The 18,710-nt window shown below is 47.5% G+C and overlaps 1 protein-coding gene across 4 annotated transcripts in view; it reads right to left on the bottom strand.

Moving 5' to 3' along the window:
- The window catches only part of FRMD4B (FERM domain containing 4B), a 125,231-nt gene that overhangs the window by 55,708 nt on the left and 50,813 nt on the right, over window positions 1-18,710 (bottom strand). For all 4 annotated transcript variants that reach the window (XM_042014259.1, XM_042014245.1, XM_042014252.1 and 1 more), the window contains exons 2-4: window positions 3,219-3,284; window positions 2,412-2,506; window positions 817-909 (exon numbers count right to left, since the gene is read on the bottom strand). In XM_042014259.1, the coding sequence (XP_041870193.1) occupies window positions 817-909; window positions 2,412-2,506; window positions 3,219-3,284 (254 nt within the window). The remainder of the gene's footprint in view (window positions 1-816; window positions 910-2,411; window positions 2,507-3,218; window positions 3,285-18,710) is intronic.

Here is an 18,710-nt window from a genome sequence, read left to right as displayed (position 1 = left end):
AAAGTGCCACTTGTTTGTCCCATTCCCTTGATGACCAGTGGGGGACATGGGGAGGCGACGGTGCCGACTGACCCAGCTACACAAGAGGCTCTGCCTTGGAAGTGCTTCAAATAATTAAGCACACAAGGCATAAATTTACCCAGATCTGAAAAGCAAATGAGGTCAGTCTGCTCTCATTTTCCCTCATAGACTGCAAGGAAAACAAAAACTCCAACAATATTAAGAATATGATGCTTGATCTTTCCTGCCAGCACAGCTCTGTTTCGTAGGACGTGGGGTTTTTTCAGGCTCTTAACCAGCAGAGCTCTGCCAGCAGCAGCCCTAAAGTAACGCAATTACATTGGCCAAAATCATCATTTTGCCAGGGATTTTATTCTTTCCTGGGGACTGGTTAAGCTGTGAGCAAAACAGCCATCAGCAATCCCTTTAAAGTACAGACAACCCTTAGGTAAACAGAAGGAAAAAAGTAAGTACGGTTGTTTAAATAAACTATATTGCAAGCTAGCACACTTAAAGACAAGTCAGGCAAAGAAGATATTTAAAATACAAGGTTTTAAACAAAAAAAACCCCAAACCCACCCTAGGAATAATGTCCTAGTAACAGTTTAAAAAGTAGAAGGTTCCAACCTACTTTATTTCATAGTGAAATACAAAAGAGAGCAGCACGTAGCCAGGGCCTAATCTCCTTCTAAAAATAACACATTGCTTTGACATTTATTTCCTTTATCAAATCTGTAATCAGTTATTTTAAACAAAACCCCCTGGTGATAAATAAACCCAAGTGGTAATGTTTGCTTGGTGGAAACAATTACTCACCTAACGGCAAAGTACAAAGTTGCTGGCCCTGGTTTCTTGGGCAAGTCATGGTCCAGGACACGGTGATCCAGCTGCAGCCAGACGCTCTGACCTCTATGGAAACAGGTTGGGGAGAAGGTTAAAAACTGGGATGGAAAATACAGAAATTTCTTCAGTGCCCCCATTTACTCCAAGTGTTACTTTAAAAAGTTGAAGACTCAGCTCCAAGGCAGGCAAACATCTCATCAAATTACTTCCTTTTATTTCCTAACCCTTAACCCTGAAAGGCTGAGCCATGGGTGCCCTCCAGAGGCCACACACTCCCTCTGAGCACCCAGCCCTGTGCACACACCAAAGCAGGCACTGGAAGCCCACTGGAGTTTCTGGGGAAGCCAACAGCTTTCAGATAATCCCCTGGCAGCAGTTTAAACCTCACTGTGACTCAGTGCCAGCAACCAAAAACATCCAGAAGAATTTCATGGCAGCTCCTCTAGCGGAAAAAATAAGCCAAGTACAAACAGTATCCTCAAGGGATTTACAGAAGAGCTGGGGAAAGGTATTTACCAGCAAGTGGAAGGACAAGGATGTGGCAAAAATATTCTAGGGATAGCCCAAGATGTGAGTGGCTGGTAAAAATATCACGGTGCTGGGGTCAGGGCCCCAGAGAGAGCGGCTCCTGTCAGCTCCATGAACTCCAGCGTGTCCCCAGGGCCAGTCCTGCACCTGTACGTGGGATGTGCCTCAGCAGGGCGGCCCCAAACACGGCTCTGACAGGATTTGTAGGGGAAGCCTTCCATCCAGGACTGCACAAAAAGCGGCGACGGAGAGCAGCAGGAACTGAAGCTATTCCCATTAGACAAGAGGTTTATTTAGGGGCTGTATTAGTGCACAACTCTGTGTCCCCACTGCCCTAAGCACCTCTGCTCCAGCTTTTCTGGGGGAGCTGAAGGTAACTCCTCTGGAGACGCTGGCCCTGCACCCAGCAGATGTGGGGAAGCATTTCAGTGCCCTGCTGAGAGATGAGCCTAAACACCAGGTGAGATTGCAATTAACCCAGCTGACTCTGGGTTAGTGCCATGGAACAGATCTCCCACAGCGCTCCGGAGCCCGGACAGAGCACTGTGCCCAGGCTCAGCGAGAGGAGAGTGGCTCCTGGGCAGAACTAACCTCATAGCTCACTCTGCTCGGGAAATTTGGGGTTAAAATGCTCAGTAATACATTTGAGATTCAGGTGAAAAGCAGTAGGAGCAATTCGTTTTGGAAATAAATGCAAAACATTTTTGTTGTTACTAAAAGTGCAGAGGAGGAAAGCTGAGGGTATTCACATGGGAAATTATCACCGAATCAGTTTTTTCACATTGTGAGACAAATATGAAATGTGAAATCATCGGGAAAGTATTTTACAAGGATTCTCTGGTTTGTGCCTGAAGATATTTTCCAAATAGTTTCTGTTTTGTGCCTTCCCCTTTCCCTAGCCAAGCAGCACAAGGTAGGAAAATCTTTCTTCTTTGAAAGAAAAAGTCATTTTTCCATCATGCCAAGCTGCCACCGTTTCAGAGATAAGGTTTTACATTGCAATAATGACACAGCTGTTTAAAATAAATAAACACACTCACGTATCATCGATAAATGTTATCCCAAAATACTCCTTTTCTTTCAGGTTGAAGTGTGAGGCCACCAGATCCAGCAACTCCCGAGACAAAAGTTTGGGCTATTGAAAGAATAAAAACAGTTTTTAATATTAATAGCTTATTTTTAAAAAATAGCTTTTAATATAAAATAAAAAAATTCTGTGCAAATACTGACATTTGAGTACACATGGCAGTACTAAAACCCTGTTGTACAACTCCATCCAGAAGTGACATATCAGACTCAGGGTGTCTCTGTGGAGCTGTGTGGGATTTGTGGAGCATGGAAAGGCAATTCTGTGCTTAATCCATGACATTAAGCTGAAGGGCCCAGACTAAGTGCTGCTTTCCTCTTTCTGGGGTAGAAGGCAGCATCCCAGGCTTTCCCACACTTAGAGCAGGAAGGATCTTTCAATTAAGAAAATATTGGGCAGTGGAGGATCTCGTGCTTTGAGTTCTGCTATGGGAATAAAACATCCTCAAAACCACAGGGTTTTCTTCCCATCTAAATGACAAAAAAACACCACCACAAGGGGTGTGTTTAATATACTCAATGAATTTTGGTGAAAGCAAAAGCTGAATGTAGAAGTGCAGACATTTTGCCCACGATGCACAGGGAAACCCTTCAGATAATCCAGATGTCAGGAGAAGCACATATGCCTGAGCACTCTTATTCTACTCCTGTGAGATTTTCTAGTAAGAGGTATAACTTCAATCCCCACTTCAGCTCCTAAAAGAAAGTAAGCAGAGAAATCTGGCACTGGCTTCCAGTTCCCAAAAGAGCGAGGTCTGTACCTGAACCAGCAGCTCCAAGTTCCTGTCATCGAGGAGATGCACCTGGCAGTGCCGGCCCTCAGTCATCTGCAAAGACAGCAACACAGCCCTGTCAGGAGGGTGGGATTCCTGGCTTTCCTGGCTTGCACCAGAGCACACGAGGCTTGGGGACAAGGACAGTGTGAAGCAAGTGTCTGATTTTGATGGATAAGGGAATTGACTCCATATCCGAGCTGAGAGTCCTTCTCCAAGGACTCGATCTGGGGAGCTGCCTCAGCACTCTCAGCTCCTGTCAGCTTCAAGCTGGAATTAAGGGTACTTATCAGCACTCAGGATCAGATAAAAAACCCATAAATGCTGTGAGAATTAAATGTGAGGATGAGCCAGCCTGGCCAGTGCCACATCCACAGCCTTTTGCTCTGGTGAGAAGCAGATGACCAGCGACCCATGAAACCCAGATCTAGCCAACCCTCCTTGCAGATGAAGTCTTTACTAGCAAGTTAACATTTTCCCTTGGACAGCTATTGGAAGTCATTGCCTCCATAGGATTCTTACATAGGAGCTGCACACATCAGGAAGGTGCTTGAACTGTGGGATTAAGAATGGGATGAGCTTTGCAACCTCTGATGCTATATCTGAACCACTTATTTCATGTCACATTTACCTCCTGCAAACTAAGACTGCTTCTCTTTAAGAGGCGAGCAATTCAGAAATAGCTGCCCATTATGCCCTTTTAATATCTGCCCTTTGAAATCTAATACATTTCAATGAAAGCTTTTACATTATTTAATATCTGTTCTAATTCTGGGCCTTTCAGCAGCATCAGTGAGGACCAGCTTTGCAACACTCTCCGGGTGAGAGCTGGTGAAGGAAACCTGGCTTTCATATTTATTCTCCCAGCCTCAAAGTAACTCACTTTCCTGACAGCACAAGCTTCCAGCCGACTATAAATTGTGAGCTGTGAGCAGAGGCCGGGGGTGGTTTGCTTAGACAGGGGCTCCCAGAGGGATTAAACAGTAACACGCAATGGTTTCTCCTTTCACATCCCTCTGGCTCCGCAGGGACAGGGACAAGGACAGCGCTGAGCTCTAGTGCCACCAGCACCTCTCATCACCTCCTGCCCCTGTGCATGCTGCACACCCAAGCCCTACAAAGACTTAAAAATAAACACGATTTATCCGTGATTCCAGTAGAACTGAAGAGACCTCCCACCTCTGCCCAGCGCGGCCCCGTTTGCACGGCGAGGGCTGCCGAGACACTGGCGCCTCTGTCACCAGCCAGCCCTTCTGCCCCAAGCACCCAAATCAACAAAGCTTCATTGTTCCAACTAATTGAGCTCTCTTTGACCACAAGCCGAGAGGGAGTGCCCTCCTGAGGAGCTCTGCAAGCAGGTCAGAGATGAGCGCCTGCAGGCACAACTCCCTGTAGTGTCCGGGAAAACTGGGCTGCAGCATCTGTGCCCCAGCACTAGCAAGTCATGGCACTGCTGAGCATCACATCGCCCACCAAAACAGCAACAGCGGTACAAGGACCGTTTGCAGAGCGAGTCGAGAGGAAAGAAATCCCTTCCTTTCCCTTTGTCTGACTGCTACGAACATGGATTTGTACAGAAGTGCCAGATGAGGAGTGGCATAACTTGCACGCAGGAGTTCAGAGCACAGGGCTGTGCCACCCCGGAGACAGCAGCGATCTCACCCCTGCATCCCTTGGGGCTGCACCCTGCAGAGCATCATCCCCCATGCCCTGCACTCCCCGCAAGGTACCACTTCCAGCGTTTCATCCTTCGGGTTCTGGAGGAAAAGCTGCACCACCTCAACTCCAGCTTGCAGCACAGTCCCTGAGATTTATCTGCTGTCCAAACACGGCACCCAGAGCCCTTAAATCCATTATGATCCACTCCCGGGTCCATTTGTTCCTGAGAGCTGAAGTGCTGCCACGGCAGGCTCATAACTAAGTCGCGTGTTACCATCAATTAATCATTTCATCAGCGCACCCTTCAAGGTGGAGCATATTTCTGGCTCTGACACACTCTTACCAATCTGCCCCTGCTGCGAAGTGTCTGATCCAATAGTGTTTTTAAATCATTCCCCATCTGTTGCTCTGAGATAGCACGAGGGTTGCCATTATTTAATTGCGAGCTGCTTTAGCTTTCACCCAGTGAAATCACATTAATCACTTCTGACTGTTTTAATTGCCTCGGTTGTCTGTTGTTAAGTAAAAAAGGTTTCATTATAGCAAACACATCCACAAAGCCTCATGCTGAGGAGAAAGAAAGGTATCTTGATGGATTAAAATATAAAAGAAATACCAAGCATCATCCGTGCTTCAATTCAGCTATCCAAGGTAACTGCAAAGCACCTCAAAAGTAAATAAACCTCATGACACCCCTGAAGATAGGCGAGATATAATTATGCCTGATTTTATTGATGACACAACATAAGGAAACAGCTTAGAAGTCTGATTTACAGATATACAGACAACATTTAAAACCTGAGATGCCAGGAATCTTTTCTCAGAATTCACACATCCACTTCCCAGAGCACTGGGAAGTTCAGTCAAGAAGTTGCAGAAGACGCCAAGGTGCCCAGTGACAAAGCACCGTGAAATGCCTTTGCTATGACAGACCTGGCAGCTCCCGCCTGCATCCCCAGAGCTCTCTGTGGCCATGGGCTCGTGTCACCACAGGGACACTTCGTCACACGGACAAAGCTACAGGACAGCAATGTCCAGGGCCATGGAATGCCTGTGGCTGTAGCTCTGAGAAGAGCTGCTCGCACCCCTCCACTCCCCCAGCCCATTCCTCCTAAGACACCTTCTCCACCCAGGATGAGACGCAAGGATACTCACTGTGTGGCATCAGAGCCTGAGCAAGGAACACAAATCTGCTGGTCTGACCACCAGCTTTGCACCTGTAGGCTCCAATCCCCAAACAAAACAGTGTTAACCCGGACAGTCCAAGCCCTTGTCCTCCTCCTGCACACCCAAAGTTTCAGCCACCAGCACCCTGGTTCCTGCAGCTGTGCAAGAGCTCACTCCAAGTTATCCCCACCCCATTCCTGATGGGGCAGAGAGCACTTCACTTGGCTTACCCCGCTCTTACAGTCAGAAGTAAATAACTCCAAATTACTATCACAGGGAAGCACAAGCCCATCCTACATCAGGAATGTCGCCCACCAGAGAGGTCATCTCCAGGAGACAACTCTCTCCTCACATTGAGCTGCCTCCCTGTGCAGACAGGGCTCTGATGTACAAGAATACTCACATTTCACAAGCCTTTTCTGTACAGGAGGTAGAACCAAAAGCTTTGGAAGCTATTGCAGCTGCAAGCTCACCTCACAAGCTTTGGAGTGTCAATCCCCTTCTAACAGCCATGTCCAGTCGCAGGTGTGACATGACTGTGGCACAGCAATGCCACAGCAATTCTCCAGCACAGTCACAGGTACCAGTAATCTGGTCCCATCCTCTTGCCTGGAGAAAAGCTGGAGAGCTTCATAAAGAGGCTTCCATCACTTTCATCAATGGATTTTGGCGAGGGAAAGGTGCCTCCAGCTCAGCAGCTGGAGACTGAGCTCCTGGAGCCAGAGCAGCAAAGGACTCGTTTTTAACTCTGCCAATGACACTGGTGTGATTTATTTGATTTATTCCCCACAGCACATCCGCTTGCAGGTCTGTTTCCTCAGGCTCTGGGAAGGGACTTGTGCTGTGTCCCAACTCCCAGAGCACTGGGCTCCTCAAAGACCCAAAGCCCTGGAGTCCTTGCTTATACATTTTCTTTCATCTTTAATTCAGGACACCCTGCTAATCTGAACAATATAATTGATTTTCTATGTGTTGGACCAATCCATCACGAGATGAGCACAGCTGTCTGGCTCAGTCAAGAGCTGGTGTGAACAGTCTTGAGATATTTATACACACACACATCTGTTTTCAGCTTATTCTCATTGACTTGGCATTGTCTGTATAAATGAACAATTTTTGCAACATGCCCCTAAATTGGTCATCTTAGCAGTTATTTTTAAAAGCCTGCTAATATTTAAGCTATTATCCAGTAAAAGAAGTAGCAGCATAAAATTTGTGAAGCATCCTTGTGTCTCATCTCATTCCCAAAAGGAAATTAGGAGAGAGACGTTACACAGCCCTATTTTTGGCAAAACCATACAGAGAGGCTGGGATCCTGGATTTTTATTGTTTCCCAAAGTCACTTGTATTCTCTGTACGCAGCTAAGCAACAAAACCTCAGAAACGGAGAGGACTGGAAGGAGACAAACACTGTCCAATGCAGAAACACAGTTATATCAAAATACTGCAGCTCTCCTAACTTACAGGCTGTCAGCAAGAATCTGATTCACACAGATCTTCAGTAAAAGAGGCAGATAATGAAGGGAAAAAAAAGAGGAATTCTCAGAATATCCATGTGTGGAAACTAAAGCATATGAGACTGTAATTCTACATAGCAAATTACCATTATCATAAAGGTTTCATTAGCTGGGAGGAAACAACATTTTGCCCTCTCTTTTTTGTGACAAAAATATGATAAATTCTCCACCTAAAATCATTGAGGCAGATTTTCCACAACATCCATCTTTGGGAAGAAAATCAGCAATGCAGAGAAAAAAACCCTACTTCTTGGCTACATAGACCAATTCCCTACAATATCCTGAGCCTGAATGTTTATTTGGGAAAAAGCACATGCAGGATATTTGTGCTATTTCTCTTGGACAGAAACATCCTCCCTATGCAAAGCTGGTTGTTACATGCAATATTTTTAGACATCCATGTGTGTCATCCCGTTAGGGAAAAAAATGAGAAAAAGAGAAGAGTAATTAGACAGGGTGTAAACAGGAAATCTCAAAAAAAACCCCAAACCCTTAAGCCAAAAAAAAAGCTGTCAGAATAACACATCTCCTGAAGGGAAGCTTAGGAATGGAGAATCATGAAGGGTTTGGGTCAGGAGCAAAACCAATGTGTTGCACTCCCTCCAGGTCAGATTTCTCCTCCCAGAACTGGGCAACTTACAAAGAAGTCACTTGGCCTATCTGTCACTGACTTCTATTTTTAAGCCTTTTTTGTTTTAAGGTCTAGGAAAAGCCAAAAACAAAATCCCAAACCCTAAAAACTCCCTGGCAAAAGAAGAGAGGATGATATGTAAGCTGCACATAATTAAGACAAAACTGGCAGCTGCGTCTGCCAGTGACGGGCTCAGAGCTCTGTGCGTGCATCCCAGCTCTTCTCCCTGGGGAAGTGCCATGGTTTGGGCTCAGCAGCCCACGTGTGCACACCACTGGGAAAGTGTGACCTGCCCAGGGACAGGGTGGCCGAGCCAGGGTCCTGCAGCCACCTAAGTACCCATCAGTAGGAGCTTTAAAACCACCCCCACCTACCTCCAGCAAGGCTTCACACCTTTAATACCCTGAATTCCATGAGAAGTCTTTAGGAAGGAGCAAACCTCTCCCCCCCAGTTCTCCTCTTTCCTTCCTTCCAAGATAAACCCTTTTGTTCAGGCCTGGGCGCTCCTGGAAACATCCGTGTGTGACACCAGGGATTTGCTCCCATCTGCACTGAACTGTGCACATTATTTCCATCAGCTCCTGGCAGGGTAACCACGTGAAATTAAACTTCACTAGCAGATGAATGGTTCCAAAAGGTATTTTATAGGCAGGAAAAAACACCTGTACTGATGCATCCAGTGATGAGAGAGAAACGGGAACCATTTTCCCTAAATAAATGGCCAGCACACAGCCTTAAACCTGCACTTTGAAAAGTGAGGAATTGGACTGTGCTACATCATTAGTACATAGATTATAAAAACTGGCTCATTTATTCCTGAAACAGCCACACCACAGTGGCTCAGGCAGTCAGAGCACTGAAGGAACTAATACAGATAACAAAAAGCTGAAGAGCAAAATTCCCTCTCCCAGAAGGCAATGCTGTCCCTTTGCACACTGGTTTCACAAAGACTGTGCCATGAGGGCATCCCAAAATGCTTCCATCCTGCTTTTGGCAGCTACTCACAGGCAGCAGCACTGCTTTCCAGGTGCACAAGCCCAGAGCACCAGCCTGGAACTTTAAAGGATTTCATGTCCAAATTCCTACCTGAGCTGCAGTTAACCACCCATTAAAGCGTCACCAGTAATTTCTTGTAAAGGTTCTGGGTTTTTATCCAAACCTTTCTTCTGTAACTCATAAAGCCTACAAGAGATTTCAAAGCTTAATACTGAAGTCCCTAAACTTCAGATTTTCACTGGCATTTAGGTGGGTTTTTTCCTTTGGTTCTGAAGGCATTTAGGATCAGCTCCTCAGCTGCCTCAGATCAGCAGTGCTTCACTAACTTTGGTACAACCAGCCAGCTATGTCTGGCCCCTGAACGTGCACAGCCTGATCAAAATGTGAAATCACATGCAAGGATGTCTTGCAATAAGGAGCTGCCCTAACCAGGCACAACTCAGGAAAATAAAAGCCTTTGCCTGTCCTTCTGGAAGGAAGGGGCCTGCATGCAGCTGCGGGGAAGAGGGAAAAACTTATAATGGTTTAAATGACCTCAGAGCTTCCTGGTGTGTCTGTTGGGAGAGCAAAGCTTCATCATGTTCCAGCACTTGGAGTCGCTCAGAACTTTACGGAATAAGCAGAAAAATAACTGACAGAAGTTTGGGGTTTTACCAGCATTTCTGTGGAAGCTTTTTAAAGAATCTGCACAGATCTTCAAAGACACCATGATGCACGTTCTGAGGAGCCCATCTACAACCCACAGGTCTTCCCTGACGAGTGTAGGTGCCACCACTCAGTGTCCCATGGTGGGAGGTGCTCAGGGTGAAACTGACGGATGGGCATTGGAAATGCTCCACTCTCCCACGGGTGAAGAGCTGAGGAAGGGAAGCATTGCCCCATCCCACACCCCACTGTGGGCCTCTCCACCAGCTTGTTTGCCACAGAGCAGCGCAGTGCCCTCCCCTCTGGACTCACTGGTACCTCCTGCAATGCCCAATGGGTCAGCTCTGGGTCCAGAAACTTGTGTTTTCCCAGTCTGCTCACACCAGCCAGGGCAGCCAGTGGTTCCTGCCACGACACCACAGTCTGGCTCACACAGACACAATAAACCTGCAGTGATCCCTTCGAGGGCAGTGGCAGAAGTTCCACCAGCTTTATGGGGGCAGACCATGTCTCCAGACATACTGCCTCTTCTTCCTAATCTTCAAGTCATAAAGAAGGCTTTGGCTGAAGTCTTGTCTCCAGTGTAGTCAATTAATTTTGCCATTAATTTTAATAGGGTCAGGATTTTGCCTTAAATCATTTGTTATCTCACTATTAACCTTTAACAGAAGCCAGTATCTGCCTAATGTTAAATAGTCAGTGATTGTCCACAATGGCTGGCTACATCTTTCATCCTTTGTGCTCTGGCAAACCATCCTGTAGGACCAATCTCGCCTCCCCAGGTGACTCCAAGTGCCACCCCCGTCCCTCCCAAGGGCTGCAGAGGCCCCCCTGGCTCTGCACACTCATGGGGCGTTTACCCACAGCAACTGCAGGGACTGTACAGAGCCATTCCCAGCCTCAGGGCGTTCTCTTTCTCAGGACCAGCCAGGCAGGGACAGACACTGAAAGCCATAACTGAATGACGTGCACAGAAATAATGTTTTAAGATGAGACAGGCTGCAGAAAAGTGCAAGCTTTGCACTTTGATGCCCCTTTGATGATGCTCTACATGGAAATGTTGGCTCTGCTGAAGTTTGGCAATGAGCTGGAGATAAAACACAGTGCCTGGAACAGGGGGCTGAGAGGCTCCCCGGGTTGCATGGCACCTTCCTAAAATAGCCATGTGAGCTGGAGATACGATGAAAAAACTGGCTCCTGCAGAGCATCAACTGACTTTCATGTAAGCCCCACCAGCTGAGCCAGTGAAAACGTCTGGCACAGGAACAGCCCAAGTGCTCTCCCTCACTGCAGGCACTGTGGCTTTGCAGGGCCACGTGCCAACAGACTTTCCATGCAACTCTCCTTTTCCCCATTCATTCTATTATTTCTCATTGCAGGGGATGGCAAATCTAAGGGACTCTTTCATTCACTCTATTGATGGCTTGTACAGGATGACGGGCACAGCCTCCTGGGGTCATTAGAAGATCCCACTCACCAGAGCAGGTCATGGGGCTCTAAACCTCATCCTGCTCTCCCAAAATTCTCAGAAATAATGGTGAGCACACTGTAATAAAACCCCCGAAACTGAACAAACACGAAGAGAAGCGATAAATTAAAATCCAGGGAACAAATTAATTCAATCTTCCTCAAAATGATAAATCCAGTAACCCAGCCAGGAGTTAAAGTCCTCTGCCAAGAACTAAATATAGGCAGGAGAATTGCAGCTTCTTGTTCCCTATCAGGAGCATGCAATGGAAAAACCTCAGCCCTCTCCTCCCCACGAGGAAATCTTGCAGTGTGGCTGCCTTTCCTGATGCTACCCATGGCTTATCCTGTACTTGCCTTTGCTCCATTCCACACAGGGTGCAGGGGTTGTTCACTGTGCACCAGCACAGGAATGAAAGCACTCAAGTGCACAGGCAACAATCAGCCCTGTGGCAGGAGGCAGAGGGAAGAACTGCTGCTAAAAACTCTTCCCTGGCTCTGCTGGCCCCAGGCTTTCCAGCTGCCAAGCAGCATCCAGCCAGCATTTCACCTCTGCTGGCACTGCCAAAAGCCACAGGATCTCTCTGGCAGTGTTATCATGGATGCTGAGTCCCTCTGACAGAGGGGGAAAGGTTAGATATCCTCTTGAAGGATCAGCACCTTTATTGCGGGCGTATTCTCCTTAAAGGTGTCTCATGCTGAAAACTGGAGTGTTTCTCAAACAGGTCATGTCATTCCACATGTGCTGATGTACCACTCCTGCCACTTTGCAGTGCATTTAAAACAATAGCGAGAAAAGAATAGGCAGGCAACTCTGCAGCTAATCCTATAAAAAAGCTATCAGGAAAATTAATAGGAAACAATCAGTACAAATCTGCCACAAATATCAAGTCAATGAAATCCAACATCTGCTTTCCTTGGCAGAACACAGCCAGTAAATTCGTGTCTGCCGGAGACACGCTTATCACCAGCACTGCTGAGACGCTGCGGGCAGGTCATTACTGCGCACAGCCCACGGAGATGCTTTGTTCCAGTGCAATCTCTTGGGAATTCAGGTGGGAAAAGTATCCTGTGGGATCAGAGAGCTTTCCTGGTGCTACCTGGCAGAATAAAGGCAGGGGCAGCCCATGAAGGGGCACTGTCTAGAGGCGGCAGCATCCTCTGCCCCTGAATAAGCAGTGCCCACCGTGGGGCAGGGCTGGCCACCCGCCCTCCTGTGACCTGTCCTGACCTTTGCTGCTCAACCAGGAGGCAAAGTAGTTAAGCTCCTGCTTCTTTGCTTAAGTCTCTACAACACAAATCTCACGGGATATTCTGTGCAGAGCTTCTGGTAACTTTTCCTGAGTTTTACCTCACCCCAGAAGCCATCCCTGACCCACTCGAACAAACTCAGCTTTCCCTGTTACAGGAATAGTTACAGAAGACTGAAAAATACCCTTATAGAAGAGTAGTTTTACATCCCTGGAGACCCACACCCTGCCCTTTATGCCTTTTTGCCTCTCCCCAGCCCTGCACCTCTCCCCCATTTCTGATTAGTTTTCACAGGATGCTCCTCTATCCCCTCCACCACCTCCCTGCTCACCCCTGAGTTGGGTTTTAGAGGGAAAGCTCCCAAAGCAGGAGACACAGGCGGAGCAAGCCGTGACCAAATATCTACCATCCCCTCCAGGCAGTATCTCATCCTCTAAAGGCATCTTGAATCTCTTCCTCTCGTGCCCCATCCAGGTCCCTGCACCCAGCATCCCTCCTTGGACTTTTCCAGCCACTCATGCTTGGCAACAGCCTCTCAGGAAACCCAGATGCCAGCCTTGGATGGACAGCAGATAAGAAGGAGGTGAAAAATAATTTAAAAAGAAGGCTAAAGCACAAGTCCTTTAAATCTGCAACTTTTTAAAAAATTGCAAAGAGCAAACAAATGAACCAAGAGAAGTCACAGTGAGTATGGGCTGGAGCAGACAGCGAGCAGCGTTTCTGTGGAGGCAAGGAGCCAACATTCACAGTGCCAGCACCTTGCTAGGCACTCGGCAGGGCTGATCTGGATGGCTCCACATTTCACTTTTAAAGCAAAACAAGTGCTTTGGATCAAAGGCTCTTTCTCAGCAGCCGTTACCTTCCAGCTCTGTGTGCACTGCTGCATCTCCAGGCCACCTCTTCAAAAGGGTTTTTTGGGGGGAGAGAGGGGAGGGGACGTTATGAGGAGATATTTAATAGTTGCATGCTGAAAGGAGTTACTGTACCAGGCGCCGACCGCCTTTTCTCAGGAGTCATGAATCTGTGCTTTGTTTGGGTTAAATCATATCTCAGAGCAGCCCATAAGGGTAATCTCTGAAAAGAGGTTTTCTCTCCAACCAGAAGTTATAGATCTTTGCTCCAGCTGCAGCAAAGTTACCAGGATCCAGCTTGGATTTAGCCCTTTCCTAAAGCAGCCAAGGCAGCACTTACAACAAAGGCAGGAAAAAGCAGCCGTAAATGCTGGGATAAACAAACAGCCCCTTATCTCCTCAATAGAGTGCAAAAGATGCAGAGCAATTTTTATGGACTGATCCTTCAAGGCAAAGAGAAGAGCAAGCAGAAAGGTTTCACCCTACACCACCCAAACTTTCTTTGCTCTGTGCTGCTTTCTGGCTGCCAGCTCTCCGGGGCTCACAGCTCTGAGCTCTGCACGATGTTTAACTCAGGACACACTGCAACAGCACTAAATAACATTATCTGTCACTGCTAAGCATCAGAAATTAAAATACAGCCTCTTACCTCCACGTCACACACCCTGCTGGTTTAAATGGACTGGAGACACCCAAGAAGTACTCCCAGTGTGCATGCACTAAGCCTTCATGTTTTCTCTACTTTCGAGCTGGGGGAAGAAGGGAGACATGATCCCGGACTTCTTCCGTTGCCATATAATCTGAAGGAAGTGACCTTCGCTTTTGTTGCTTTGATTACAGATTCAGAAACAAAAGCCCTTCCAGTGTGAGCCAGGGGACACAAGGGGTTGAAATGGGATTGTTAAAAATGGGAAAGCGTTACAACTGTGGGTTGCTTTTTGTTTTTTTTTTTTCCCTGTCTGTAATATTAACCCCTTTATTATAAAACAAAACCGAATGAAAAACCAGCAGTTACTGACCAAAAGCATAGCACAGGTGCCAGTCCTGGGGCAGTGAGACACCTCGGTGTGGGATCATGGTCCCTGTGTCACAGCAATGGCTGAGGACCCCCACGCTGGCAGTTCTGTGCTCGCTGGGAGCTTCCATCGCCCCTCCCAGCTCCTCCACCCACCCACATCTGGGGACAGGAGGGACCTTTGTGTAAAGACTTGGCACCGCACTAAAACTTCAATCCATCCCCAGTCTGAGCCCCTTGGAGCAAGGCTGAGCCCTGTGGCAGTGGGGACCAACCCATCTGAAGGGATACAGGCACAGAGATAACCAGAGCTCCTCTTCTCAGCACACCTGCCCTCACCTCATGCGCTCACACCCCCACAGTCCCTCCCTGCAACAGACACCCCCGGGTGCAGCATTCCACTGGATTTCCCAAACTGCTTTCCAAAGCACGGGTCTGCTGCCTCTGATGTGAGCTGCTGCACTCTGGGCAGGACACCAAGAGTGTGGACACAGTTTACACCCTTAGCCACCACTCTGAATTTGCTCCTGGGTCTACAGGAGTGCACTTTGCTGCTGGTAGAGGAGTAAATCATCTGCCTGCTGGTCTGCTGCTCCCTTTGCCGGCTGTTCTCTGTGTGCAAAACACTGAGTTCTGTTCTGATTCCCGGATTCCTTCCCCACTGGCACATCAACCCACATGGCTTCACACACCCCCCGGCTCTGACGCAGCAGCACAAACTGTGTAACTGTGTCAGGCAGAGCACAGGTGCCACACACGCACAAAGACAGCTCTCCTCAAAGAAAATTCAAACAGCTGACACTGCTTTCACTGAAAATGAAAAAACAGAACAACAAAGAACTGTGCACCCAAGTCCAGGAAGCTGCAACTTCCAGAATTCCAACCTGACCTTCGGGCAGGTACACAAGAGGCACAAAGTCTCAAATTTACACATGCATTTACTTCAAAAACCTGAATGCTCTTATTCAGTTATTTATGCTCTCAACTGAGCAGTCACTATGCACAGAGAGGACAAGCTGTGAAGACCTTCCCACCCCAATTTTTATAACCCAGGGATTTCTTCTAATAGAAAAAAAAAAAATTAAGTTCAACACCTGGAACAAACTAACTTGCTTTTCCCAGAGTGAAAATGGGTCACACTTTGGACAAAAACACCTCAGAGATGGAGCTCCCTCTTCTTAGAGGTTCTGAGGCCCCTTGGCCCAGATAAAGTCCCCCAAACAGGAGGCTCTGTACCCACTGTTTGAGGCCAACAACTGGTTCCATGAAGCTGCAGAGCACTGTATAAAGACAGAGCCTTCCCAACAATGCTGGGGAGAGAAGCAGCACTGCCTGGTCTACCCATCACACGGTGAGGCAGCCCTGCTCCCCTCGCCTCCCCAAATTACCATCAATCCAGACACCTCCAGAAGGCGGCTACCCCAGACACCTGGGATGCAGTGAGGTGCCAGAGGTGTCTTACCCTCCTTGTTTAATTCAGAAGAACCAGCTTTGATCAAATAACCACCCCTTAAATAGCTGCAGACAAAGAGTTGTCTTTTTTCCCAAAGTTATTTTGTAAAAGCCAACATTCTCACAGTCATGAGACTACAAAAGGTTTCCTCTCCATGCTCAGTATCACAGGTTTCATGAAAAAACCATAAGCTGGCCCCACATCGGGCAGGAGGGTGCCAGGTCAGGTCCAGCCAGCTGGTCCAGACTTCACCAACAGCCTAAGGGGTGGCAGCAAGACAGTTTGGGGAGAGGATTTCAGAGCAACAAACTTCCATTTGTCTCCAAAACACAGACTGCAAAGCCCCAAAAATAAGATGGAAAATAGACAGTGAGTCATGTTTCCTTAGAGAAATGACGTGAAGGTTACCTGGGTGGTGCCAGCTTCTGCCCTGCTGGGATAACCACAGGGACAGGAATAGCTGGAGAAGGGAGAGCACAGCTCCTCAGAGGATCTGTGACTTCCAAACAAACACAGACCAGGGCTGCATAATTCAGCTGTACAGATAACTTTTTTTTTAATTAAAAAAATTAGAGTTTAAAAAAATACAGCACACCTGTAAGAGGTAGGAAGCTGTTGAAGTTGAGCACGGGGAAATCTCTGCAACTCTGAGGCAGGAACAAGCTGAGTTTGGGGATAGCAGTGCCACGACTCTTCACTGAAGGGTGACCCTCCAGGGAATGCAGCACACCCCAGCTGCACCCCAGCCCTCCCAGCAAGGTGAACAGATGCAGTGTGCTTCTTGATGTGAGAGAGGAATTACTGCCACTTTCACTCCGGCTTAACAAGCACCACCCTGCTCCAAACCTCACACCCTCTGCCCAGCCCACATCTCCCTGCCTGGAAACCACCGGCCCAACCAAAGGTAAAGCCAGGATGCTCAGGAACCAGCACATCACCAGCAGTGCCATGGGTGGAACTGCAGTGACTCCTCCATCCCCGTTCCCAGCTCTGCTGGCACCACTCTCCTGATGGCCAGCAGGAAGATGCACACTGGGGCACCACCCCCAGGACAGCACCTACCCCACATCAGCTGGAAAAGCAACCACAGAAATACCACAGTCTTAATCCTAGCATTGCCTGGACTGTCAAAGATGACTTTTTATGGCTGAAACCAGCATGTTCAGGCTCTTTTCAGCTTTTTGAGGACACTTACTCTCCCCATCTCCTTCCCCAACACACCACTGATGCATGTTTAAATGAATGACAGATCAATTAGTGGGGAAAAGTGTACATGTGTATTTGTGTGGGGGAGGTTATTTAAGCTAATATATTCCAGCACTGATAGCTTTATCCTCTTTGCAGTCTCTGAGAATGAACTGGCCTCCATCTGTACAGAAGATTAGTAGAATTACTAATCACTAATTATGACTCAGAGGTTTTAAGAGCAATGCAGACTCCACAAGGGGTGGCCTGATTTTCAGAAAATGAGGGGACAAAGATAGCACAGTGCTATTTTAAGCACATGGACAGTCCATCCAAGATCACAAAGCGCTGCAGTGACAATGCCAGCAAAAAGGAGTGACAGAGAGATAAACACTCAGAAGGACAAAAATGAAGCTTGGAAAATCCAGCATGTGCCTGAAACACTTTTAATTTTCCTTTTCATACAGCTTGTGTCCAGTCAGAGTGAGCTGGCCAGCCTCTCTGCAAAGGCCAAAATGGAGATTTATCCAGGCAAGCTCATACAGTGATACCTTTGTACAGGACTTTCTGCCTCTGAGAAGCGACGCCAGCGGCATTCAAAATCTAACGTATTTTGTGAGCTGAGTCACATCGAAAAGGAAAAATATTTATACAAGCCCAAGTGGTTTGTGAATAGAAGGCACTGTTTGAAACTGGCACCATGACACCCCTAAGGAAATGAGATGAAGTTCACAGTCTGATTGTGAAGTTTGTCAGTGAGGGAAGAGGGAGAAGTGGTACCAAAAAAAAAATCATATTTTTGTTTGAATGAACTCTCTCAAACAGAAAGCGCTGTATCATGAGCTCAGATGGAAATATATCTGGAGGAGAGCTCTGGAAAGCTGCTGTTGGAAGTGTGCAGAGCCAAGTTTAACTCTAAGCTGTCAGGAGGCAGTGCCCAGAGCCAGGCCTGTTCCCAGCCCTCCTAAAGACTCTCCCAAAGTCCCAGCCGTGGGGACACCTCCACGTGCCAGGTTTGGATATGATGGGAGTTTCAGCACAGCCAAAGCTCTGCAGGTGACATATGAGCAGCATCACTGCCTTAGATCAGATCCCTTTAAAAAGAAAAACAGCTGGATGAAAGCAGCCAGAGCAAAGCTTTTCCAGGGTGACTGGTAATCCCCAGTGCACGAGTTTAAATCTGTCAAGGGACACAGACACATATTCAGTGTGCTCCAAAACGGGTTTTCAAGCTCTCTTTGAAAAGCCCTGACCTATAAGAACACCTGAGATGCTTCTGCTGAGCATCACTCCTGGGGTCTGTCTGGTGTGGAACAAAGTTCTGCCCTGACAATGCAGCGCCTGCTTTGTGCCCTCCCTCACCACTCCAGCACTGCTTTTCATCATTGTGGAAAGATAAGGAAAAAGGCATCTCAATTTGTCGTCAGCATTTTTCATAATGAAAAGTTGAGGTGTGGTAGCAGAGGAAGCGTGGTGCTCACTATCCAAACCAACTACGTTAGCACTGGAGGAAACAGAAGTCAGCCGCTTCCTCTCCTGCTCCTCCACCCCAGGTACCATGGGCCAGACACACGTACAAAGCTGATTTACTGTGCTTCATCAGCAAAATTCTTTTCACTTCACACAGAGGAAATGACCTTTCA

This window comes from Corvus kubaryi, unplaced genomic scaffold (assembly GCF_017639235.1).
Source record: "Corvus kubaryi isolate FWS band 111438036 unplaced genomic scaffold, C.kubaryi_AGA036_p1.0 136, whole genome shotgun sequence".
Lineage (NCBI taxonomy): Eukaryota > Metazoa > Chordata > Aves > Passeriformes > Corvidae > Corvus > Corvus kubaryi.
This window is presented reverse-complemented; position numbering and strand designations above follow the sequence as displayed.